At 46.5% G+C, this 27,011-nt stretch overlaps 1 protein-coding gene across 1 annotated transcript; it reads left to right on the top strand.

Moving 5' to 3' along the window:
• The first annotated feature begins 168 nt into the window (after positions 1-168).
• Positions 169-26,822, top strand: LOC106140253 (transcription intermediary factor 1-alpha). Its single transcript, XM_060950260.1, has 17 exons — positions 169-636; positions 2,025-2,268; positions 2,909-3,025; positions 3,591-3,705; positions 4,860-4,977; positions 5,951-6,061; positions 8,012-8,160; positions 13,238-13,545; positions 14,049-14,326; positions 15,464-15,599; positions 16,510-16,611; positions 17,719-17,880; positions 20,229-20,371; positions 20,692-20,978; positions 22,497-22,698; positions 23,075-23,206; positions 23,614-26,822. The coding sequence occupies exons 1-17, from the start codon at positions 493-495 to the stop codon at positions 23,746-23,748; spliced, it is 2,883 nt and encodes a 960-aa protein (XP_060806243.1). The 5' UTR covers positions 169-492; the 3' UTR covers positions 23,749-26,822.
• The last annotated feature ends 189 nt before the right edge of the window (positions 26,823-27,011 follow it).

The raw sequence follows: 27,011 nt of genomic DNA, 5'->3' as shown, positions 1-27,011 counted from the left end.
AAAGATGGAAATATGGACTTGTCATCAAAACTCGTGCTTATTTACACGAGTGAAGTTGATGGTGAGAAAAAAAAGCACAGAATTGGGTTGGTGTGCACATAGCTGATATTCGAGAAAAAAAAATTTCATAAAGTCTAGTTTTGTTTTTGTCTATGGCACTTTGATGATCGTTTTCGTTTTCCTTGGACGCATGCTAAATTACAAAAAAAAATATTTCTCTAGAAAGTAAATAAAGAAGGAAACGAGACGCTATGAATAAATAAATAATGGAATTTAGATAAGTAATACGTAATCCCTTATATAGAAGTGTATTTCTGTTTTGTGTCCTCGTTAAGATATTATTTGCGGCATCTCGAATCTCGATAAGTGTTCATGTAAAATGTCTACGTGCCCAAGTCTGGAGCTATGCTGGTGAAAGTGAAGAAAGACAAATTCTGAAAATGGTCACAAATAAAATAGTGTTACTGTAAAAAGTGACTGAAGTTTTTCGGAATGGAAGGCTACCAACCAAGCGGGGAGGAGATCGAGCGGGCCCTGATGGACCTTGGCTTGCCTCTTCTCGGGGTCAACATCAAGGAAGAAGTCTCCGAGGATCTGACGGCGGATACGGCGGGGAATGCGCCACCAGCTAACAATGTTAGTGCCTCTTCTATTTGTGTAAACATAACATTATAGAGATCAATGGAGAGAAATTAATTTATTTTAAATATACATTCATAAAATCATGTATCGTTCACAGGCAGTGACTACATCTTTCCACATGACACAATCAGTGCATACTACTTTTGCTTTATCTATATTCATAACTGTCTTCTTTCCATCCAATAATACTTGTTTACTAATTTTTTTATTATTATTATTTCCTTTTAACATACACAGAGCTTAAGTGTTTAAAAGCATACCTAAGTCTTAGTATCCCACTTTGATTACCATACTCTGGGTTTTATGATTTGTTTTGCCAAATAAGTCAATAAATTAAAATACCTCATTATTTAAATTTTAATTTGAGAAAAATAATTAATACTTCCTGCATATATATCATCATAGCAATATCCTTTGCTGGGTAGAAACAGAGCCAAAGGTCTTGAAGAGATAAAAAGATAAATAAAACTAATATTTTTAATAAAAAAAAAGCTTTTCGACCTACCTTATGGCTTAAGAAGGTTTGGTTACATTCTAGTGTCCCATGATCTGTTCAAACTAAAAATCCATACAATTTTAGTATCACATTTACATATTATCACATCATTATCCCTTACGGGGAACACCAAGCCAGCAGTCTCAAATAGCATGAAAAGCCATGTTCAGATGGAATTACACCTTTCATTATTAGTTAAATTGAACTATTCAATTTAACTTCTTGTGATATGCCACATTTACGAAATATGGAAATGACTTTTTTTAATCTCAAAAAGTAAACACTCTTTTTGAGATTAAAAAAAGTCATTATGAAGGTTTAAAGAAATTTTTTAATTAAACTTGATTGCACAAAAACAGGTGGTTCAAAACTACTGAGTTAGTTGGTGAAAAACACTGTTGACTGGATAAAAAGTTTGATTGCAACATACACATAATACGCATTCATTCCTTACAGGGTGCCGAGCGAATGGAAGGAAAACTATAGGTTCTAAGTTAATTACATGTTTTGTAATTAAGTTACATAAAAACAGTTATGAAAAGACTGGCAAGACTGCATCTAGTTGGATGACTTTATGTTTGTAGATACTTACATATAGTCATGTCTACGGTTTTAAAAAGACTGTAATGTCACATTAAGCTGTATGGCTAAATGATGAAAGATTCAAATAGTGACAGGTTGTTAGCACATTGCCTTCAAGAAAAATCCCAAGTTTATAAGCCAATGGATTGGTCCTATTTTTAAGTGCTGTGAACCACATGGAATGTTTATATAGTGAAAACCTTTTCAGCTAAGCTTTTAAAAACAAACATAATTACAAACTTTACCTCTTCATAATATTAGTACAAATTCAGAATAAAATTTTGATGTGATATCCTATTTCCAGGCTGGTCCTTCTGACGGGGCAGGCACAAGCGGCCCCGGCGATCCCGAGGCGGGGGCAGACTCCCTGGCGTCCCCCACGGCACCGCGGCCGCCGCCCTCCGCCGCCCGCTGCGTGATGTGCCAGACTCCACTGGCCTCTGCAGAGGGCACACCCAAGCTGCTGGAGTGTCTGCATTCCGCATGCGAGCCATGCCTCCAGGTCAAGTTGGAGGAGGCCAGGCAACCTACTAATAGAGATTTCCTGGGTATGACTAATATGTTCTTTCTTTTTTAAATATACTTTAATCACTTGGTGTGTATATGCAGGTCTTGTAGGGAACTCCAGTGTGAAGAATTTCGTAGAGAGTTAGCATATTGTGACATCACAATACCTACTACTGTTTAACAACATACACAAGATGTCATAGGCTATCTGTCAGAGCTAACAGTCTTCAAAAGACAAAAGAAGAAAGGCCACCAGGTACATTCGCCTGTTGGCTTGAAGATGGAATTGGGATTTAAATAGTGACAGGTTGCTAGCCAATCACTTATAAGAGGAATCCTAAATTTAGCTTAACCCTTAGTCTCCTTTTAAGACATCCATGGGAAAGGGATGGAGTGGTCCTATTCTAAAGTGTTAGGAGCCATAGGGCACATAACCTATACTCATAGTGAAGAAAAACATCATAAAGAAACCTACACATACAGGCAAGTGAAGTGGGCTCCGCTACAAAGGTTGCAGAAATTCAAAAGTTCAGCCATACTTTATTTATTGTAATGAATCATGGTTTGTAAAATGATCTTGACCTACTTAATATTGACTACATATCATTTATTTTCCTTGAAATGATGTGAATTTGTTCTCCAAACTAGCTTGTAATCCAAATAAATGTATTTTATGCGCAGGCGCCGAGCGTGTGACGATCACTTGCCCAGCTTGCCGGCTGCCGTGCCAGCCCGCCAACATGATCGACCAGCGGTTCGTCATAGAGAAAGTGACAGCAGAGCAGAGCCCTAATAACGGTACAAACTGCTTTTCATAAAACTTCTTTAAAATAAATAAAAGTGATACGAAATGAGCCACTTCTTGCCGATGACTGGATCCTTTTTGCATGTACTTGAGTAAAATTAATCAATTTTTATTGAAAATTTACATACCTATGATTCAACAGAATCTGCCAGATTGTAAGAAAGTGAAAAACGGCCTCTGTGGCGCAACGGTAGTGCGCTTGTCTGAGGCACCGCAGCTTCCAGGTTCGAATTCCGTTCAGGGCATGATGAGAAACAAACTTTCTCTGATTGGCTGAGGTCTTCAATACATACACACATACATGTAGTCACGTCTATATCCCTTGCGGGGTAGACAGAGCTAATAGTCTTGAAAAGACTGATAGGCCACATTCAGCTTTTTGGCTTGATGAAAGAATTGAGATTCAAATAGCGACAGGTCGGTAGCCCGTTGCCCAAAAGAAGAGTCCCAAGTTTTTAAGCCTATCCCTTAATCGCGTTTTACGACATCCATGGGAAAGAGATGTGGTGGGTTTTTTATTTATGATGATTGAAAATTGATTTTATTTGGCTAACTCAGGTGCCACTTCCGGGGAGCAGCAGTGCAACAGTTGCGAGGACACGGAGCCAGCCACCAGCTACTGCGCGGACTGCGCCGAGTTCATCTGCGAGAACTGTGTCCACGCTCACCAGAGGTCAGTGACCTCCCACTTATTATTCTTTTTGTTTATAATAGATTTGAGCGCCTTGACCTCAATCACCCTAGTGGTAAGCAAGATGAGGTGGTGCACACCAGCTTAAATAGGGCTTATTCACTCTTATTTATTTATTTTAACTTCATTGCACAAAATACAAATGTATAGCACAATTGGCAGACTTAATGCTAGACGCATTATCTACCAGTCAACCATTGGGTTTATTTGGTCACTCTTGCCACGAAAATCCCCAAGTTATATGTATCGGGGAAGGGAGAGCGCATGCGGGGATTGAATTCCAAATCACAGCGATTCGCATGACAAAAGATTTGGTTGGTTTGTCTGTCTTGACTCTCTCTTTTGTTAGTCCTGGGTAGAACTCCCTAGGGAAAGGTACACAGAATTCGGTAACTCAGGTTTGTGTCTGAAGTGACTGCCATTTGAACATATTTGTGGTTACACATCCTGTTGCCTGAATATGCACTATGTTTTCCTCGCCGTAAAAGGATCGGTTACCAATCAAACTAATGTACGTAGCTCAGAAAAGTCATTGGTACGTTGCCAGGGTAGATTTAAGTTTGTGTCTACTGTGCATCACGCTTTCAATCGGTCACCTGGTATGATGCGGGCTTGAGACTCTATACACAAAAATAATGTTAACTAGAGGCCGCCCGCGACTTCGTCCGCATGGAAACCCTATCAATCCCGCGGGAACTCTGGGATAAAAAGTAGCCTATATGTTATTCTGGGTCTTCAGCTACCTACATACCAAATTTCATGGTAATCGGTTCAGTAGTTTTTGCGTGAAAGAGTAACAAACATCCATACAAACTTTCGCCTTTATAATAGTAGTAGGATTATTCGTAACGGCACCAACTTAGGTTTAGCTGCGCTTTGTTGACGCATTTTGGTCTAAAAGGTGTGTGGTATTTTATATTAATTTTAATCAGTTTTTACATACATACATACATAAAACACGCCTCTTTCCCGGAGGGGTAGGCAGAGACTACATCTTTCCACTTGCCACGATCTCTGCGTACTTCGCTTCATAACTTTCTTTATGCAAGGTCGGACCCTTTACCAGGACGTCCTTAATTTGATAAGATAATATAGAATTAGATCAGTTTTTATGGACTAGTGATTTTATATTCCAGACTGAAGATCACAAAGGACCACACGATCAAGTCCAAAGAGGAAGCGTTGACGGAGCTGCAGCTGGCACAGAGCAGCGCGCGCTCCGCCGCCGACATGTACTGCCGGGAGCATCCGCAGGTAATTAGGGGGCATTTACTTCCACTTCCTCCGGGCTTTAGTCCCGGTCGCATCCTCACCACTTTAGAGAGGATCTGAGGGTATGCCTTAAGGGTTCAGGATTGGGTGAGTCAGGATTTTACACGAAGCGACTCCCGACCTTTGCAGGGGAACCTAATCAGTATGGTTACACATCCAGTTGCCTGAATGTGCAGGTTTCCTCACGATGTTTTCCCTCGTCGTATGAGCATCAGTTAGTATTTAAATGAAGTACTACTACTGTATTATTAATTTATGTGTTTATTTAGTTGGTTTTGTCTCCAGCACTTATAGCAAAAAGAATGGGACCACTCCATATCTTATGCATGGACGTCGTAAAAGGCGACTAATGAATAGGCTTGTAAACTTGGGATTCCTCTTGTAGGCGAAGGGCTAGCAACCTGTTACTATCCATCACAAAGCCATACAGCTGAACGTGGCCTTTCAGTCCTTTCAAGACTGTTAACTCTGTTTACCACGCAAGGGATATAGACGTCATTATATGTATGTATGTGTATGGTGCCGTGTGGTTCCCGGCACCAATAAAAAGAAGAATAGGACCACTCCATCTCTTTCCCATGGATGTCGTAATAGGCGACTAAGGGATAGGCTTACAAACTTGGGATTCTTTTTTAGGCGACAGGCTAGCAACCTGTCACTATTTGAATCTCAATTCTATCATTAAGCCAAATAGCTGAACGTGGCCTTTCAGTCTACTCAAGACTGTTAACTCAATCTACCCCGCAAGGGATATAGACGTGATTAATGTATGTACATACATATGTTCACGTCTATATCCCTTGCGGGGTAGACAGAGCCAACAGTCTTGAAAGAACTGAATGGCCACGTTCAGCTGTTTGGCTTAATGATAGAATTGAGATTCAAATAGTGACAGGTTGCTAGCCCGTCGCCTAAAAAAGATTAATGTATGTATGTATGTATGTTTATTCCCCAGGAACGGCTGTCGCTGTTCTGCGAGACGTGCGACCGGCTGACGTGCCGCGACTGCCAGCTGCAGCACCACAGGGACCACAAGTACCAGTTCAGCTCCGAGATGGCCACTCAGGTTAATCTATACTAATATTATAAAGCTGAAGAGTTTGTTTTGTTTGTTTGTTTGTTTGTTTAAACGCGCTAATCTCAGAAACTACTGAACCGATTTGAATAATTCTTTCACTGTTAGATAGTCTATTTATCGAGGAAGGCTATAGGCTACATTTTATCCCGGATTTCCTACGGGAAACGTCAACCATGCAGGTGAAAGTTGAATGAGTCGGTCATCTGCGAGCTTTCCACGCGAACGCTGCGCAAACCAACAAAGATATAGTAAAACAATGTACTAAAGATGTGAAGTACTCATTTTTTGTCACAAAAAAGTCCGCGAGAGCATATATCTATCTCTTAAGGTTTACTTACAATAACCACTTTTATGTCATATGTTATTTTGAAACCAATTTTCTTTAATTCAGTATTAATCCTTATCCAAATAAATATGTTTATTACTTTCGGCTTTTCATGTAGACTAAAATTGCCATTTACAGTATATAAATCAGACGAATAGGTTTTGAGATATAGTTGTTATAAGCAATTTGCAGCGAAACATTTAATACGGCGAACCAGCGTTCTTTCTAATACGCGTGACTGCCTGCAAAAATAAATATGATGCCCAAAATAACTATTCCACGCGGACGAAGTCGCGGGCACAGCTAGTGAATAATATGTATCGGAACGGAACTGGACAAACTCAGAGTTTAGAAGATAACGTATCGAGGCGAGACGGCGTGGTTACGTAGGCGTAACTTGTATAGTCGTGGAACGTGGCTTTTTAATCATTTGATTGTCATTGACTGTTGGCTCTGTCTACCCCGCAGATCCCCTGCGTGACGATATACGTGATTAAATGTTATGTTGTTACACATTGATCAACTCGCAATAAATGTGCTGCGGTGTCAGATATAATAGTTAGCGCATGCGCAATTCTACACAGCCGCATAAGAGATTTCTTTAAGTAATCTGTGTCGACATTTAATAAGCCATAATTTAATTAACATTAAGGTTAACGTGGCCATTCAGTCTTTTCCAGGCTGTTGGTTCTGTCTACCCCGCAAGGGATATAGACGTGACCATATGTATGTATGTATGTTAAGGTTAACTTTAATACTAGTATTGAGCGGGGCTTCGCCTCCGTGGAACATTCCATAAAAAAACCTATGTCACCTGATGTCTTTTCTACAGGGTGACATTTAAAACAACTGCATCCTTTTAAACATAGACTATACCCATGCTTCTGAGCCGTTTGAGCCTATTTTTATTTAAATTAAACGTCATCATTTTCACATTTAAAAAACCCTCAAAAACTACGTCACACGCTTTATTAAAGACCAATACTACAAAAAGAAATTAAAATTAAACATGTAAATAATAAAAACATGTCTGAAAAATAAATTATTTTCTAGTATCAAGATCAAGTAAAGTACAGAGTTGTCGAGATCGCTCAGCTGAATGAATTGTGTCGTTGACCTCTGAATCTTACGCGTCGCTTTTCCGCCGGCCGGGGTGATATACGTCATATCACCCCGGCCGGCGGAAAAGCGACGCGAGGATCTGATGAGGATCGTGGATTTTGATACTTTTATTTTTTTTCGTACTTTCTGAAATATGAACTGATATTTTTCTTTTAACGTTTTTAAATATCCTTCAGATGAGTACACTTAACAGTTAAATTTATGCAGTTGAATTAAAAGTCATCCTGTATATCTGTACCAAATTCGAGGAAATAAGTCAAATACAAATATTTTTATATACAGTGTGAATTAGCCTGTAAATTATAATTAGGGAGTCTCTGCCTACCCTATGTATATACCCTGTAAGTATTACTTAAAAAAGTAGTAATGATGTGCCGTGTGGTTCCTAGCACTAATACAAAAAAGAATAGGACCACTCCATCTCCTTCCCATGGATGTCGTAATAGCTGAATGTGGGCATTAAGTCTTTACAAGAGTGTTGTGTCTGGCAGGCGCGCGCGGCGGTGGCGGCGCTGCTGGCGGAGGTGAGCTACAAGCGCGTGCTGCTGCGCTCGGCCATGCGCGTGATCCGCGAGCGCCAGCTGCTCATCGCCGACAAGAAGCGCGCGCTGGTGCACGACATCACGCAGACCGTCGTCAGGTCAGTATATAGTGTATGTGTGTGTGTACGCTGGCGGCGGTGGCGGCGCTGCTGGCGGAGGTGAGCTACAAGCGCGTGCTGCTGCGCTCGGCCATGCGCGTGATCCGCGAGCGCCAGCTGCTCATCGCCGACAAGAAGCGCGCGCTGGTGCACGACATCACGCAGACCGTCGTCAGGTCAGTATATAGTGTATGTGTGTGTGTACGCTGGCGGCGGTGGCGGCGCTGCTGGCGGAGGTGAGCTACAAGCGCGTGCTGCTGCGCTCGGCCATGCGCGTGATCCGCGAGCGCCAGCTGCTCATCGCCGACAAGAAGCGCGCGCTGGTGCACGACATCACGCAGACCGTCGTCAGGTCAGTATATAGTGTATGTGTGTGTGTACGCTGGCGGCGGTGGCGGCGCTGCTGGCGGAGGTGAGCTACAAGCGCGTGCTGCTGCGCTCGGCCATGCGCGTGATCCGCGAGCGCCAGCTGCTCATCGCCGACAAGAAGCGCGCGCTGGTGCACGACATCACGCAGACCGTCGTCAGGTCAGTATATAGTGTATGTGTGTGTGTACGCTGGCGGCGGTGGCGGCGCTGCTGGCGGAGGTGAGCTACAAGCGCGTGCTGCTGCGCTCGGCCATGCGCGTGATCCGCGAGCGCCAGCTGCTCATCGCCGACAAGAAGCGCGCGCTGGTGCACGACATCACGCAGACCGTCGTCAGGTCAGTATATAGTGTATGTGTGTGTGTACGCTGGCGGCGGTGGCGGCGCTGCTGGCGGAGGTGAGCTACAAGCGCGTGCTGCTGCGCTCGGCCATGCGCGTGATCCGCGAGCGCCAGCTGCTCATCGCCGACAAGAAGCGCGCGCTGGTGCACGACATCACGCAGACCGTCGTCAGGTCAGTATATAGTGTATGTGTGTGTGTACGCTGGCGGCGGTGGCGGCGCTGCTGGCGGAGGTGAGCTACAAGCGCGTGCTGCTGCGCTCGGCCATGCGCGTGATCCGCGAGCGCCAGCTGCTCATCGCCGACAAGAAGCGCGCGCTGGTGCACGACATCACGCAGACCGTCGTCAGGTCAGTATATAGTGTATGTGTGTGTGTACGCTGGCGGCGGTGGCGGCGCTGCTGGCGGAGGTGAGCTACAAGCGCGTGCTGCTGCGCTCGGCCATGCGCGTGATCCGCGAGCGCCAGCTGCTCATCGCCGACAAGAAGCGCGCGCTGGTGCACGACATCACGCAGACCGTCGTCAGGTCAGTATATAGTGTATGTGTGTGTGTACGCTGGCGGCGGTGGCGGCGCTGCTGGCGGAGGTGAGCTACAAGCGCGTGCTGCTGCGCTCGGCCATGCGCGTGATCCGCGAGCGCCAGCTGCTCATCGCCGACAAGAAGCGCGCGCTGGTGCACGACATCACGCAGACCGTCGTCAGGTCAGTATATAGTGTATGTGTGTGTGTACGCTGGCGGCGGTGGCGGCGCTGCTGGCGGAGGTGAGCTACAAGCGCGTGCTGCTGCGCTCGGCCATGCGCGTGATCCGCGAGCGCCAGCTGCTCATCGCCGACAAGAAGCGCGCGCTGGTGCACGACATCACGCAGACCGTCGTCAGGTCAGTATATAGTGTATGTGTGTGTGTACGCTGGCGGCGGTGGCGGCGCTGCTGGCGGAGGTGAGCTACAAGCGCGTGCTGCTGCGCTCGGCCATGCGCGTGATCCGCGAGCGCCAGCTGCTCATCGCCGACAAGAAGCGCGCGCTGGTGCACGACATCACGCAGACCGTCGTCAGGTCAGTATATAGTGTATGTGTGTGTGTACGCTGGCGGCGGTGGCGGCGCTGCTGGCGGAGGTGAGCTACAAGCGCGTGCTGCTGCGCTCGGCCATGCGCGTGATCCGCGAGCGCCAGCTGCTCATCGCCGACAAGAAGCGCGCGCTGGTGCACGACATCACGCAGACCGTCGTCAGGTCAGTATATAGTGTATGTGTGTGTGTACGCTGGCGGCGGTGGCGGCGCTGCTGGCGGAGGTGAGCTACAAGCGCGTGCTGCTGCGCTCGGCCATGCGCGTGATCCGCGAGCGCCAGCTGCTCATCGCCGACAAGAAGCGCGCGCTGGTGCACGACATCACGCAGACCGTCGTCAGGTCAGTATATAGTGTATGTGTGTGTGTACGCTGGCGGCGGTGGCGGCGCTGCTGGCGGAGGTGAGCTACAAGCGCGTGCTGCTGCGCTCGGCCATGCGCGTGATCCGCGAGCGCCAGCTGCTCATCGCCGACAAGAAGCGCGCGCTGGTGCACGACATCACGCAGACCGTCGTCAGGTCAGTATATAGTGTATGTGTGTGTGTACGCTGGCGGCGGTGGCGGCGCTGCTGGCGGAGGTGAGCTACAAGCGCGTGCTGCTGCGCTCGGCCATGCGCGTGATCCGCGAGCGCCAGCTGCTCATCGCCGACAAGAAGCGCGCGCTGGTGCACGACATCACGCAGACCGTCGTCAGGTCAGTATATAGTGTATGTGTGTGTGTACGCTGGCGGCGGTGGCGGCGCTGCTGGCGGAGGTGAGCTACAAGCGCGTGCTGCTGCGCTCGGCCATGCGCGTGATCCGCGAGCGCCAGCTGCTCATCGCCGACAAGAAGCGCGCGCTGGTGCACGACATCACGCAGACCGTCGTCAGGTCAGTATATAGTGTATGTGTGTGTGTACGCTGGCGGCGGTGGCGGCGCTGCTGGCGGAGGTGAGCTACAAGCGCGTGCTGCTGCGCTCGGCCATGCGCGTGATCCGCGAGCGCCAGCTGCTCATCGCCGACAAGAAGCGCGCGCTGGTGCACGACATCACGCAGACCGTCGTCAGGTCAGTATATAGTGTATGTGTGTGTGTACGCTGGCGGCGGTGGCGGCGCTGCTGGCGGAGGTGAGCTACAAGCGCGTGCTGCTGCGCTCGGCCATGCGCGTGATCCGCGAGCGCCAGCTGCTCATCGCCGACAAGAAGCGCGCGCTGGTGCACGACATCACGCAGACCGTCGTCAGGTCAGTATATAGTGTATGTGTGTGTGTACGCTGGCGGCGGTGGCGGCGCTGCTGGCGGAGGTGAGCTACAAGCGCGTGCTGCTGCGCTCGGCCATGCGCGTGATCCGCGAGCGCCAGCTGCTCATCGCCGACAAGAAGCGCGCGCTGGTGCACGACATCACGCAGACCGTCGTCAGGTCAGTATATAGTGTATGTGTGTGTGTACGCTGGCGGCGGTGGCGGCGCTGCTGGCGGAGGTGAGCTACAAGCGCGTGCTGCTGCGCTCGGCCATGCGCGTGATCCGCGAGCGCCAGCTGCTCATCGCCGACAAGAAGCGCGCGCTGGTGCACGACATCACGCAGACCGTCGTCAGGTCAGTATATAGTGTATGTGTGTGTGTACGCTGGCGGCGGTGGCGGCGCTGCTGGCGGAGGTGAGCTACAAGCGCGTGCTGCTGCGCTCGGCCATGCGCGTGATCCGCGAGCGCCAGCTGCTCATCGCCGACAAGAAGCGCGCGCTGGTGCACGACATCACGCAGACCGTCGTCAGGTCAGTATATAGTGTATGTGTGTGTGTACGCTGGCGGCGGTGGCGGCGCTGCTGGCGGAGGTGAGCTACAAGCGCGTGCTGCTGCGCTCGGCCATGCGCGTGATCCGCGAGCGCCAGCTGCTCATCGCCGACAAGAAGCGCGCGCTGGTGCACGACATCACGCAGACCGTCGTCAGGTCAGTATATAGTGTATGTGTGTGTGTACGCTGGCGGCGGTGGCGGCGCTGCTGGCGGAGGTGAGCTACAAGCGCGTGCTGCTGCGCTCGGCCATGCGCGTGATCCGCGAGCGCCAGCTGCTCATCGCCGACAAGAAGCGCGCGCTGGTGCACGACATCACGCAGACCGTCGTCAGGTCAGTATATAGTGTATGTGTGTGTGTACGCTGGCGGCGGTGGCGGCGCTGCTGGCGGAGGTGAGCTACAAGCGCGTGCTGCTGCGCTCGGCCATGCGCGTGATCCGCGAGCGCCAGCTGCTCATCGCCGACAAGAAGCGCGCGCTGGTGCACGACATCACGCAGACCGTCGTCAGGTCAGTATATAGTGTATGTGTGTGTGTACGCTGGCGGCGGTGGCGGCGCTGCTGGCGGAGGTGAGCTACAAGCGCGTGCTGCTGCGCTCGGCCATGCGCGTGATCCGCGAGCGCCAGCTGCTCATCGCCGACAAGAAGCGCGCGCTGGTGCACGACATCACGCAGACCGTCGTCAGGTCAGTATATAGTGTATGTGTGTGTGTACGCTGGCGGCGGTGGCGGCGCTGCTGGCGGAGGTGAGCTACAAGCGCGTGCTGCTGCGCTCGGCCATGCGCGTGATCCGCGAGCGCCAGCTGCTCATCGCCGACAAGAAGCGCGCGCTGGTGCACGACATCACGCAGACCGTCGTCAGGTCAGTATATAGTGTATGTGTGTGTGTACGCTGGCGGCGGTGGCGGCGCTGCTGGCGGAGCACTGCTTCCCGGCACTGATTCCATAAAAAAAGTTCATAAGCTTATGAAGGGATAGGCTTATGAACTTGGGATTCTTCTTTTAGGCGATGGACTTGCAACCTGTCACTATTTAAATCTCAATTCTATCATTAAACCAAATTGCTGAATGTGGTCTTACAGTATTTCCAAGATTGTTGGCTCTGCCTACCCCGCAAGGGATTTAGACTTGATAACATGTGGGTATGTATGTATGAGCCTGTAATAGAAGCAATTATTTTAGTTGAACCGCCACAAAGGAAAGATCTGGCCAGGCGGGTGTGAGGCCTGGGCAACCGCACGGCAGGCAATGTTTTCCTTCAATCCGTGCTAACGCGATTTAGATTATTTGTTGCTATTGGCTGAGTACCTGAATTCTGAATAAAAATGATCTGTAAATACCTTATCTTCGCATTAGGAGAAGAATAGAAAGAAGAGTGCAAAAAAAATTTTAAGAGGTTTCCACAGTACCTTTATATCACGAGAGGGACAACAGTTGCGAATTTATTGATAGCATCTTTTTTTCTAACTTTAACCAGTTCACATTCCCTTTTTGTAGTAGCCTTTACTTCACACACTCGAACGACATTTCAAATTCCAGATTGACAAACGCGATAAACACCCGCGGCAAACAGCTAGTCCTCCGCCTGAACGAGGTGTGCGACGCCAAGCAGCGGACCCTCAACGAGAAGAAGGAGGCGCTGGAGCAGCTGGCCTCCGTCACCGACCACTGCGTGGAGTTCGTCTCCGGCGCCCTGGAGCACGGCTCCGACACCGCGCTGCTGCACTGCAAGAGGGCCGTCTGCCAGCATCTGCAGCGGATCAAGTCCAGGAGGGCGGATATACCTAATCCGGAGATACCGGTCCGCATCAGTCTCCAGCTGGACAAGCTGCCGGATCTTGTCAGAGGTCAGTGTCTGATTGTTATATCCGAAGGTCTTCGCAGTGGCTTTTTGATTTTTATCTTGGTCATTTGAAAACTCATGGCGTTATGGCGATTATAAAGTTCAATGTCAATCTTCCGAAATGTGCTGTGTCGACGTTTAATGAAATTCTAGCTTAAGCGGCAGGTTATAGTTTCTAAGAAGTAATATTTCACACACATTTATTTCACCGTGACACAACTGGACGAGCTATTAATGCGTATTTATATAAAAAAAATAATCTTAAACTGCTAATATCGACGATTCGGGTGACAGAGGTTTTTAGATTAAAATTCCTTATTTTTAGCAGTCCTCACACACTCACTCACTCGCACACACAGCACTCGCGCACACAACTTAGATAATTGACGTATGGTCAAGGCAAAAAATAACTTCTATTTACCTATGTAGATTTATCACGACGACTGGTAATTATAATTGATCTGCATAAACAGCGTAGTATTTTGATTTTGATAATATTGTCGTCAGTGTTATCGAGCATTGGCGCGATCGTGGTAGACGGGAAAGTGGACGGAGCGGGGGGCTCCGGCGCCGGCGGGCCCTACCAGCCTTCCCAGCCTCAGCAAGGCCAGAACGCCGCGCTCGCTCAGAACGCTGCGCTCGCTCAGAACGCTCAGCTAGCGCAGAACGCCGCGCTCGCTCAGAACGCTACGCTCGCTCAAAACGCTCAGCTAGCTCAGAATTCGCAGGCCGGACAGCCGCCGCATTCGGCTGTCGTGGCGTTGCAACATGTAGCAATGCATCAGGTAAGCTAAATATAAATAACCAATTATTTATTGGAATTAGTATTATGTGAAATGTATTTAAAGTGGAATAAGATAAAACTTTAATTTAACGATGCATAAATGGCGGTTTTATGCAAATTGTAACATAATGTTAGTATTCTTATATGATCACAGTCGATAAAGTTTAACATCCTAGATTTCATATTGTCTGTATAAAACTAAAAAGAAATCAATGTAGCACTTGTGTCAATCCCATGTATTCAAGAATAAAATGTCATTATTATCGGTATTTTCAATTTGTAACACTCTGGCATAACATATTGTTCCATGTCTTCAGACATTGGCGCGGTATCAGGTTAGTTTTGTAGAAATTGTAATTTTTGGTGTCCGTACCTCAAATTATTTAGATATTCTTTTAAAATTATTTATTTGTTCTGTTGATTATATTATTGCATGTCTATAAGTTAGGTAAGTAACTTTATAAGTGAGGTAAGTAATATATTTTCATTAAAGTATTATTTTACAACGTGTAAATTGCGTAAAACCTAGTGTGGACTATGTATTTTCGTGCAGACTTTGTTACCGTTTCGATTTTCCATTGAAATTTCGGGATGATAAGTGATTCAAGGGTCCATTTACTGCGTATTGGTACATCTTGAATCGATTGTACTCACAACCCCGCTAAAAATTTGTCTGAAACAAAATGTTTGCTCGCCCATTTGTAAATAGATTTTTATCTAACGCGAGGATTTGGACTTGACCATTACAAAGGGCCAGGCTAGGTTTATACCTAATCTGCCCCAGGCATATGTCTAGGGAACCGCGAGACACATGGTTTAGTCGGAGGTTGTATGATGTTCCAATCCGTGAAATCTTTAACATCGCGATTTAGCGTACGCGCTCTGATGGGCTGGCGTTTGACGATTAAGATGTCGTCACACACTCTTCGTTGCTATTGGCTGAGCGTGTCGTATTCTCACTGTGATTGGCTGATGACGTGTGACGTAAGTGATGTGATGTCGCCACAGATTGGATGAAACACACAATCCTCCAATAAAAAACACCGCTTTTTTGTTTGATTCGGATTGTAAGTGTATACATGATACGTGTAGTATGTAATGACATGAGTGCACACAATACAAGTGGTCCCCCGTACAGCAGTACGTGCAGTCGATGGCGGGCGCGGGCGCGGGCGCGGGCTACCTGTCGCCGCTGCCGCTGCGCGCGCCGCGCCCGCACACGCCGCTGCGCCATCCGCACGTCACCTCCACCACGCATCCGCATCATCTGCACGGTAACTACAACCTCAATATATAGCTTCTCATTCACCGACTTGTATAATACAAGTACGCTGGACCGAATATTCTAAGCAGAGTGACAGTTAAATTCACTTTATGTTTTAATTTTTTGGTCATTAAATATGCGAGTCTCTAGAGGAAAATACATTTGGTTTGTTGAAATTTCCCAGCCCATATTTTAGCGAAGACCCCTCCTAAAGCTAGCTTTTTCTAAAATGATATGCTGATTTTTGCCGCCTAAATTTTATGCGGAAAATATTTTCGTCCTTGGCATATTCAAAAACTTTTTGCAATTCGAATACGATAAATATTTACTTAACTGGCCAGTTTTCAGGAGAATTTTCAGGTTATATTTTAACATTTTTATTATTTAAATAAAAAAATATTATTTAAGCGACTTATTTTAGTATATTTGAAGGTAAGGCTTTAATTTTGCTCATCTTCTATCTGAGAACATAAATAACTGTCGCCAATATCATTTGTTAACGAATATTTTTAGCTGTAGAACACTAGTAGGTACATTTTGTTGCCTTTTTTCATTGTTTTAATCAACAACAAATATTGATGAACAGATCTTATTGGGCTCTTGTGTGAATTTTAAAATAAAAATACTTGAATAAATATGTTCTGTAGTATATGTATGCAGGTTTATTATTTGGGCGGTTATGTTTTAAGCACACGAGCAGGACTTTCTGTTCTTTAGTGGGACATGGAAATAGTAAAGTAATAATTGGAATTTGCAGTCAATTGTTATTTTTTTAAGGGTTTGGTGTTTTGACCTTTAAAAACGTATGTTGTAGTATTAAATAGAATTGTGGCAAAAAGAAAATTAATATCTGCCTTTCCCTCCGAGAAACAGGCGTGATTTTATGTATGTATGTATGTGTGTGTGTGTGTGTGTGCCAGGCATGAGCGAGATGAACCTGCGCGGGCTGCTGGGCGCGCAGGCGCAGGCGGGCCCGCGCGCGCGCCTGCCGCACGCCAGCGTGCACGCCGCCTACCAGCACAGTGAGTACTGTACACTGTTCTATACGACGCTCTCTTCTTGCTCCAGCGCCCGTAGCTTGGCACGCGACGCCATTGTTATCAAAACTATCGCTGTTCCATTTCACGTCATAAAGAAAAGCGAAACAGAAATAGGTTTTCGTGCGATAAAAACTGCGTCGCGCTTGCCATGCCTGCTGCGGGGCTGGCGTTAATTTTTGCAACATTCTCACCTCTCTGGATAGAAATCCGAGATGCAACTTTGATCATGAACCTGGATTGAGTGATTCAGGTTTTTACTCGACATGACCTCAGCAACCTTTGAAGAGAAACTTAACCATATTTGGGTCACAGATATACATTCAATTGCTTTGGCTGTATAGTATTTTTAAGGTGTATTATTTCATACTTTATTATGTTTTTATTTTAAGGTTTTTACTAAATGCGACTAAAAGTATTGCAACACTAAATTAAAACTTATCTTACTACTATCTGGAATGGAAGAGATTTTGTAAATTATATCGTATATTTGCGATCAGAGATTCATAATCGCGGAGTTTTAGATCGCGAACGAATCACACTAAACCGATCCAAATCTAATTTTTGACAACAAGCGATACACTGAGGATCTGTGAACTCAGTTAAACTATTACACGTTATTGAGGTACACTTCATAGAAACGAGTGCACGATCTATTGCACATACATCATGGCTAAATCTTTTGCAGGGTAGACAGAGCCAACAGTTTTAAAAAGACAAAGACTACAGTTCAGCTGTATGGCATTATAATGAAATTGATATTCAAATTGTGACAGGTTGTTAGCCCATCGCCTACAAAAAGAAGCAGTCTTATAAGCCTATCCCTTAGTCGCCTTTTGCGAAATACATGAGAAAGATATGGAGTTGTTTTATTCTAAATTGCCGGGAACCACATCGCGATCCATAATTACAATAATTAAATAATAATTTCCGCTTGCCATGGATCGCGGAATCCATCCCGTGCGAGTGTGGTGTGTCTTGTATCGCGTTTGATTCTATGCTACGAGATCGTGCGATCGTTTCTTGTCGAAATATTGTAAGAACCACCCTCGTAAGCCAAATTTGCCCGTCTATAACCTAATGTTATTACAGTGATGGGCACATACCCGTCTAACATGGCGAACATGTCGGCCATGACAGTGGCGGCGCCCCCGCCCCGCCGGGCGCTGCCCCGCACGCCGTCCCCCGCGCCCGCCCCGCACATGTTCCAGCCGCCCGCCAAGTGGCACATCCCGCAGCAGAGCCTCGCCTCTGGTCAGTACACTGTATGTTACACTCAGCACCGCCCCGCACATGTTCCAGCCGCCCGCCAAGTGGCACATCCCGCAGCAGAGCCTCGCCTCTGGTCAGTACACTGTATGTTACACTCAGCACCGCCCCGCACATGTTCCAGCCGCCCGCCAAGTGGCACATCCCGCAGCAGAGCCTCGCCTCTGGTCAGTACACTGTATGTTACACTCAGCACCGCCCCGCACATGTTCCAGCCGCCCGCCAAGTGGCACATCCCGCAGCAGAGCCTCGCCTCTGGTCAGTACACTGTATGTTACACTCAGCACCGCCCCGCACATGTTCCAGCCGCCCGCCAAGTGGCACATCCCGCAGCAGAGCCTCGCCTCTGGTCAGTACACTGTATGTTACACTCAGCACCGCCCCGCACATGTTCCAGCCGCCCGCCAAGTGGCACATCCCGCAGCAGAGCCTCGCCTCTGGTCAGTACACTGTATGTTACACTCAGCACCGCCCCGCACATGTTCCAGCCGCCCGCCAAGTGGCACATCCCGCAGCAGAGCCTCGCCTCTGGTCAGTACACTGTATGTTACACTCAGCACCGCCCCGCACATGTTCCAGCCGCCCGCCAAGTGGCACATCCCGCAGCAGAGCCTCGCCTCTGGTCAGTACACTGTATGTTACACTCAGCACCGCCCCGCACATGTTCCAGCCGCCCGCCAAGTGGCACATCCCGCAGCAGAGCCTCGCCTCTGGTCAGTACACTGTATGTTACACTCAGCACCGCCCCGCACATGTTCCAGCCGCCCGCCAAGTGGCACATCCCGCAGCAGAGCCTCGCCTCTGGTCAGTACACTGTATGTTACACTCAGCACCGCCCCGCACATGTTCCAGCCGCCCGCCAAGTGGCACATCCCGCAGCAGAGCCTCGCCTCTGGTCAGTACACTGTATGTTACACTCAGCACCGCCCCGCACATGTTCCAGCCGCCCGCCAAGTGGCACATCCCGCAGCAGAGCCTCGCCTCTGGTCAGTACACTGTATGTTACACTCAGCACCGCCCCGCACATGTTCCAGCCGCCCGCCAAGTGGCACATCCCGCAGCAGAGCCTCGCCTCTGGTCAGTACACTGTATGTTACACTCAGCACCGCCCCGCACATGTTCCAGCCGCCCGCCAAGTGGCACATCCCGCAGCAGAGCCTCGCCTCTGGTCAGTACACTGTATGTTACACTCAGCACCGCCCCGCACATGTTCCAGCCGCCCGCCAAGTGGCACATCCCGCAGCAGAGCCTCGCCTCTGGTCAGTACACTGTATGTTACACTCAGCACCGCCCCGCACATCCACTGAAGTTACCTTTATTTACACACCATCAAGACAGCTTCAAGAAGTTCATTGTAGGGCATCATCCTTATGTCGCATTGTCAAGATTTACAATACCCAACGTCGTATCACAAGAAGTGCAGGAAAAAATACGTTCAGTTCAAAAGAATGGCCACTCGAACTTGCATTTTCTCCCGTAGTTCATTCTTCGACCCTAATCAAAGAGTAGGTAAATAAGATTACGCAAAGTTGTCCCATCAAAATCCTCCGGGCCTGTTAACTGCCCTGCCATGGATTAAAGGTTACACCCCTCTGTCTAACCTTTGACCCAAATCAAATCAAATCAAACATCTTTATTGTGAAACACAGGTAAAAAAAAAATAGATCAACAATAAAATTATAGGTATCACTGTTTCTTGCCCATGGTCATGGGAAATCGCTTTCAGAATAAATACAGAACACATGATGCTAAAGTTTGTAATTTGTTAAAGTTAGTAACCTAATGTTTATTATTATTGAATACACCTTTTATTGTTTTTATAAAGCCCATTAGAGATATCATTTTCTTCTCGTGATAACCCCGCGCAGCCCGCGTGGTCCGCATCGTGGGCCCCGCGCCTCGTCCGCTGAAGAAACTCCAACCATCACCCAGCAAGTTTCCTTTACCCTATACTTATTCCTCGACCTATCCTATCTAGCGTAGTGATTTCTATGTAGTATGACTTCCTTTTTGTAGCTTATTTCTATTTATTTCTGCAACGTAATTTGAATAATTTTTCCTTATACATTAGTAGCTATATGTTATTTTTGAAGTAGGTATGTAGTATGTGTATTCAAAAGAACAATTTATAATTATCAAGTATTAAGTTAGATATGTCGCGAATATAATGATATTTTATATTTTATAGGAGTGTAATGAAATTTTCATTTGAAATTATTTAAAAAAATCCATTTTGTTCTACTTGATCCTTAATAATAGTATTGTAGTACGATATAGATTCGTTATAAGAGTGACGGTATGGCAGTGTTAGTAAGAAGCGGGCATGTTGACAGGCGTAGCGGAGAGCGTGTCCACAGGCGGCGCGGGCAGCGGCGCGGGCGCGGAGTACAAGATCACGCTGTCGCGGCCGCAGTCGCAGCCGCGCCACGCCGCCGTCACCTCCACCAACCCCAAGACGCCCAGCCCCAGCCTCAATGTGAGATCTCTACTTGTCTCTCTATCTGATACACTTTCACGATGTTTGAAACTTGGTATAGTGAATACAGGAACATTGTGGACGGAGTAGCGGGTCATATTTGTTGTTGGTAGAAAGAGGGATGTTTTGGGCATGACAGTTACAAGGGTTAGGTTAGGATTCTTTCTTAATCTTTGGAACTATATTATTTTACTAATATAAGTAACAATTGTATTTATGCTTCCAACTGTACTGTTCGTCGTGTCCAAGCAGTTTTTTAAGAAAAAACCTTCTAGATAGATGAAGTTTGAGTTGGGATAGTGATGCACACAATCTGGCAGGGCGGCGCCATGGAGCTGGACAAGGTGTGCGCGGAGTCGGTCCAAGACCTGATGGCCACGATCGCCAAGCTGGACTCGAACGGCGTGCAGGTGGTGGCGGAGGCGGCCTCGCCCGCGCCGCCCGTGCACTCCTCCACCGACAGCCCGCGGCGCCGCGCGCCCGCCAGCGACCCCAACGAGGACTGGTGCGCCGTGTGCATGGACGGCGGCGAGCTCATGTGCTGCGACAAGTGCCCCAAGGTGTTCCACCAGTACTGCCACATCCCCACCATCGAGAAGCTGCCCGAGTGAGTATATAGTGTGGCTGTGTTGTTGGTCTCTGCCCGCCAGCGACCCCAACGAGGACTGGTGCGCCGTGTGCATGGACGGCGGCGAGCTCATGTGCTGCGACAAGTGCCCCAAGGTGTTCCACCAGTACTGCCACATCCCCACCATCGAGAAGCTGCCCGAGTGAGTATATAGTGTGGCTGTGTTGTTGGTCTCTGCCCGCCAGCGACCCCAACGAGGACTGGTGCGCCGTGTGCATGGACGGCGGCGAGCTCATGTGCTGCGACAAGTGCCCCAAGGTGTTCCACCAGTACTGCCACATCCCCACCATCGAGAAGCTGCCCGAGTGAGTATATAGTGTGGCTGTGTTGTTGGTCTCTGCCCGCCAGCGACCCCAACGAGGACTGGTGCGCCGTGTGCATGGACGGCGGCGAGCTCATGTGCTGCGACAAGTGCCCCAAGGTGTTCCACCAGTACTGCCACATCCCCACCATCGAGAAGCTGCCCGAGTGAGTATATAGTGTGGCTGTGTTGTTGGTCTCTGCCCGCCAGCGACCCCAACGAGGACTGGTGCGCCGTGTGCATGGACGGCGGCGAGCTCATGTGCTGCGACAAGTGCCCCAAGGTGTTCCACCAGTACTGCCACATCCCCACCATCGAGAAGCTGCCCGAGTGAGTATATAGTGTGGCTGTGTTGTTGGTCTCTGCCCGCCAGCGACCCCAACGAGGACTGGTGCGCCGTGTGCATGGACGGCGGCGAGCTCATGTGCTGCGACAAGTGCCCCAAGGTGTTCCACCAGTACTGCCACATCCCCACCATCGAGAAGCTGCCCGAGTGAGTATATAGTGTGGCTGTGTTGTTGGTCTCTGCCCGCCAGCGACCCCAACGAGGACTGGTGCGCCGTGTGCATGGACGGCGGCGAGCTCATGTGCTGCGACAAGTGCCCCAAGGTGTTCCACCAGTACTGCCACATCCCCACCATCGAGAAGCTGCCCGAGTGAGTATATAGTGTGGCTGTGTTGTTGGTCTCTGCCCGCCAGCGACCCCAACGAGGACTGGTGCGCCGTGTATGTAGTGCCTTGCCGTTTATGTAGGGAAAGGTCGGAGTGGGAAGACCTAGACGAACGTATCTTGATCAAATTAAGGACGTCCTGGTAAAGGGTCAGGTCAAAAGTACCCGAAATCGCCGAGCCTGCATGAAGAGAGTTAACACGTCTCGTCAGGTGGCAAGTGGAAAGAGGTAGTTTCTGCCTACCCCTCCGGGAAAGAGGCGTGATTTTATGTATGTATATTTATGTATCTCTTTCTCTCCTTTACATAACACATTAATAACACATAGGCTACTTTTTATCCCAGAGTTCCCGCGGGATTGATAGGGTTTCCATGCGGACGAAGTCGCGGGCGGCCTCTAGTATGATATAAAACTGATTTTACTCACTTGCCCTTTGGTTATGGATTAAAGCGTCCCTGAAAAAAATTGTTTTAAGAAGTTACGAACCTATTGGGATGTATTCATTACACAACATTTGGTCCCCAGTGAAACGGAGACGTGGCAATGCCTGCTGTGCGTGAACTTCGCGGAGCTGCCGGCCGAGGAGCCGCCGCCGGGCGCCGACGCGCTGTCGCCGCGCCAGCTCAAGCTGGTGGAGCGCATCACGCTGGAGCTGTACTGCCAGTACGAGCCCAGCCTCGTGTTCCGCGAGCCCGTGCCCGCCGACAACCTGCACTACCACTCCAAGGTACACCACACACACAGCAACACGTCCACATCTCTACCCCACTCGTCACAACATCCAATCAAACTACTACTGTCAATCATCGCGAAAAAATTGACGCGCTCAACCAATAGCAGCGAAGAATCTAAATCGAGATTACAAAGATTTCATGGATTGGAGCATAAATACAACCTCCCCAGGTTCTCCAGGCATATCACCTAGCCTGGCGGAAGATCTTCCCTATGGTGGCGGTCGAGCCAATGTTTTACTGGAAGCTACTCCAGTCTGACCTCTACAACCTTTGCAGGGAAACCTTACCGATATTGGACCCACATAATTATACTTGTTGCCTATTTTTACGTTCGTACTGTATGTGACTATACGTATGTTTCGTCCCCAGATCTCCCGGCCCATGTGCCTGGACATGATCCGCATGAAGCTGCAGCCGCGCTCCCCCACCAGATACACGCACGTGGCGCAGTTCGTGGCGGACTGCCGGCTGCTCTTCCGCAACGCCTACCACTACAACCCGGTAACTATTGTGTAAAAATAACGAAAGGAAAGAAAATATACAATTCACTACGCTTAGCTGTACCAGCAATTCCAATATGAGTGTGGAAATAAAATTCCCGTTAAATAAATTTAATCATTAACAGTCGGTTAAACAGTACACATATCTACCCACTTGGTATTTTAGTTGCATTTACGCCATCTATTGCCAAGTAGACGTAGCATTCGTTGTAATGACGCTTATTTAGTTTATTTATGTTTAATGTATTGGTAAACTCCTTCAACTTTTTTTAATTTAATGATAATAGTCTCCATTCATATGTGAAGGCTAGACAGACAAACAAACACAATTTAACATTTTGCAATATGTATCAGTTTAATTTTCCAAACAAGCTAGCAACAGAACTAATGACGGTATATGATCCACAGCCGGACTCGTCCATCTACAAGGACGCCAAGCGCCTAGAAGAGTTCTTCGACCTGCAGCTGCTGAAGTGGCTGCCGGAGTACGCGTACTGGAGCGGCGACGGCGACCCGCCCGCCAAGCGCCCGCGGCTGCACTGACCGCCGCCGCTGGGCCCCTATTGAAGTGGTGCAGCTATTGAAACGTCATTCACACCGTGCCCACTGCTCGCTCAAATGTGCTGCTGCTCGGGGAATGAGATGTTAAGAGCTTGAACATGCAACAGATGAAGTGCAGCCACTATTTCAATCTGATGGTACGGACGACCTCCTACTCAGCATGTTGGAGGGAAAATACAGTGAATCAGTGTATTGTTCTTATTCTTTAAACTAGACAAAGTTGATTCTACATAAAGAATATGATGTCATTGACACCCTCCCCACTAATTGGATGCCCCGCTGGAAGGGGAATATAGTGCATCGATGTACTTCATTTGAAATTATATTATTCTTAGACTCCCAACTGCTTGATGTTCAGACCTGCTGGATGCAGAATTTAGTTGATTTTTAACTTTTACGTTGCATTATACTATTTTTAAATAATACAGGTATTAAACGCGCACGTAACGTACCTTTATTTTATCTCGGACGTTCCGAATCATGTTACAATGATCCGTGGTCAGACAGTTACTGAAAATCAGCAGGCTACGGCTCCATGTATACGGCTGAATATAGTGACTCATTGTTATGTACTCTGGTTTTGCAATTCTCACCGAACATTGTGTGATGACAAATATTTGAGGTTTGTTGAAAGTGACACCCTCCCACTACTTGATCTGCCGAAGGTAAATATAGAGTTTAATTTTGAAAAATTACATTAACTGGTACAGAAGTGCGGGGCCACTTTGATTGATCTGTGGTATTTGTGCAGTAATAATGCAGTTTTTATTTGTACCACATTTTTTTAAATTGATATTTGTATCAGCAGACGTACACATACCCATCTGCACAAATAAAAATAAAATGATATTGTATTGACCTGCCTGGATATTATCACTGGAAATGACGCCATGAATATGATGTATGATAACATCATTAAAAATTAAGAAATATATTTGGGATATGACTACATAGTTTTTTTTAATTTTGTTTCCTATATATGTAGAATTATAGTAATTTGTTGATGGATGATGTATATGATTGCTAAGTACGCTAAGAATGAAGGAGTCTTCTTATATAGCATTTTTGCAGTAAAAGAAAATACACTCAAATGATAAGGAGAAAATGGCCTACACCTGGCATAGACTGGACTTTGAGGCAAATATGTTAAGTTAGATAAAGTTACTATTAATATTAAATGTATCTAGTATTACAGTGTCTAGGCTGCCGTATGTTGACTGATATTACAATGCTAGGTTTAATTTGAATCTTAATTCATTTTATTTTTGTATGATATTGGATCGTTAAAAGTTACAATTTCATCCAACATTTCATTCAAAAGTTTGTTATTGTGATTATCTAAAAACAATAGGAATCTCCAGATAAATTAGGCCGGAACAAAAATACATGTTGTATTAGTCAATGAACGGCCAGCTGATGTCGGGCTGGCACGATGCGACAGCTGACGCACTTGCCGCAAGTTTTCACCAAAACGTGTGAGTTTCAAGAGATAGGAGCAAAGGAAATAATAAAAATCAAAAATATAAACGTGATAACACAGAATGAGTTGTCCCCAATTTTTATTTTTAGTAATAAACTCAAAAATACACATACACGCGCCAGTCCAGTTGAGACCGCTCTCCCCGAAGGGTAGGCGCAGACTTCGTCTTTCTACTTACAATCCCTGCATATTTCTTTCACTTCATCCTCAATTTTTTTTTCATTCAACTTTTGTCTCCCTTAAAATGAACTTTCCCATTCATACTCTCCTTGTTTATGTTTAAGACAACCTGTTTTTTTTATTCTTCCTCGTCGCAATCTTTTAATTCCATTTTCTATTCCTGTCACTATAATCTTCCTTAATTATATTCTCTTCCTATCACGCTGCTTCTGATAAAGATGTTAATTTAAAAATTACATCAAATACATGTGTTGTCATGATGTAAATGCGTCACGTCACATTGTGCACGGTCTCGGTCTTGTTTCATTGTTCTGTGTTAAGACCGTTCGTTAGGTTTGATTGTCTTCTGTGATAAAACAGTATCAGATTTTCCTCATTTGTTTAAGCAGAGTAGGTATGTACAGAGACTAAGCTTTTTGAGAAAACTTATTTGATTAATATGAAATAAAATTTTCGATATTTGTACCTGATTTAATGTGGCTTATGAGATGTCTGTTGCATTTCATATGCTAACTGCACTTATGATATTATGATGTTGTTTAACTACATTATTTTGAAATCTAGATACAAAACTATATCGTTTTTAAGGTATATGCAATAAATAAGATTTATATGTAATCTGTTATTAAGTCTTCTTTTTGTACTTTGCAAACTGTAAATGTAACAATAAAGAATAAATATGTCACTTTTTTCTTAACTAGCCACAACTACATTAATAATTCAATAATTAATAATCTGTGACAAAGTAAACTTAACAATTGTTTACTGAGTGATTGTAGCATTGTCTCTGTAAATACTTGCTCTGTACCGTGCAGAGCTCACAACTAATTTATTTATTTTATTGTATATCTTGGTTACTGTCACACTTGGTATTGATAGGTTAAGTTAAGCTGGATTTCGCACAAATAATTTTTATTTTTAAGATTAAGTCTATTTGTGTATTTTCTGTTTCCTGTGGGTCGTGAGGTAACAGTGCATGAAGTGTGCTGCAGGGTGTAAAGAAACATATTTTGGTCATATTTGAGCAAATTTTCTTTATAACCCTGTAATGTATTGAATTGCTAAGTTTTTGTATATTTTCGCAGGCACTGCCAATCTGGTCGAATATTAATTTGACTCTCTGTTATTTATACTCAAAATGTTATGTAACAAATTTTATTTCTCTTTTTTACTACGGACAAAATTCACACAAAGTCTAAGACCGCTGGGTCGCTGATAGTAGTGGTACCATAAATTGATTTACATTTTAAAAGTATATGATGGTTCGTATTAAAATCTAAAAGTAGATTTATTGTTAACGTTGATCGTCGTCTTTACATTACCTTAATTGTAATTGTAAGCATACACTGTTTAGATAATCTCCACATATTATATTAGAAATAAATTTCATTTATTGGAAAATGTTTTGTTTTGATGTTTTTTTTACGATTTCGTGAAATCGTGCTTAGAATATAACCTCCTGTATACTTCATACAGCTTTATTTTCTGAAGTTAATATCAAAATAAGACTGCTGGAATGGGAGTAACGAGTTAACACAGCTGCAAAGATATCTACGGACAGTAAGTACCTTGGGCAAGAGAAGAT

The sequence above is a fragment of the Amyelois transitella genome, chromosome 21, assembly GCF_032362555.1.
Source record: "Amyelois transitella isolate CPQ chromosome 21, ilAmyTran1.1, whole genome shotgun sequence".
Taxonomy (NCBI): Eukaryota; Metazoa; Arthropoda; class Insecta; order Lepidoptera; family Pyralidae; genus Amyelois; species Amyelois transitella.
This window is presented reverse-complemented; position numbering and strand designations above follow the sequence as displayed.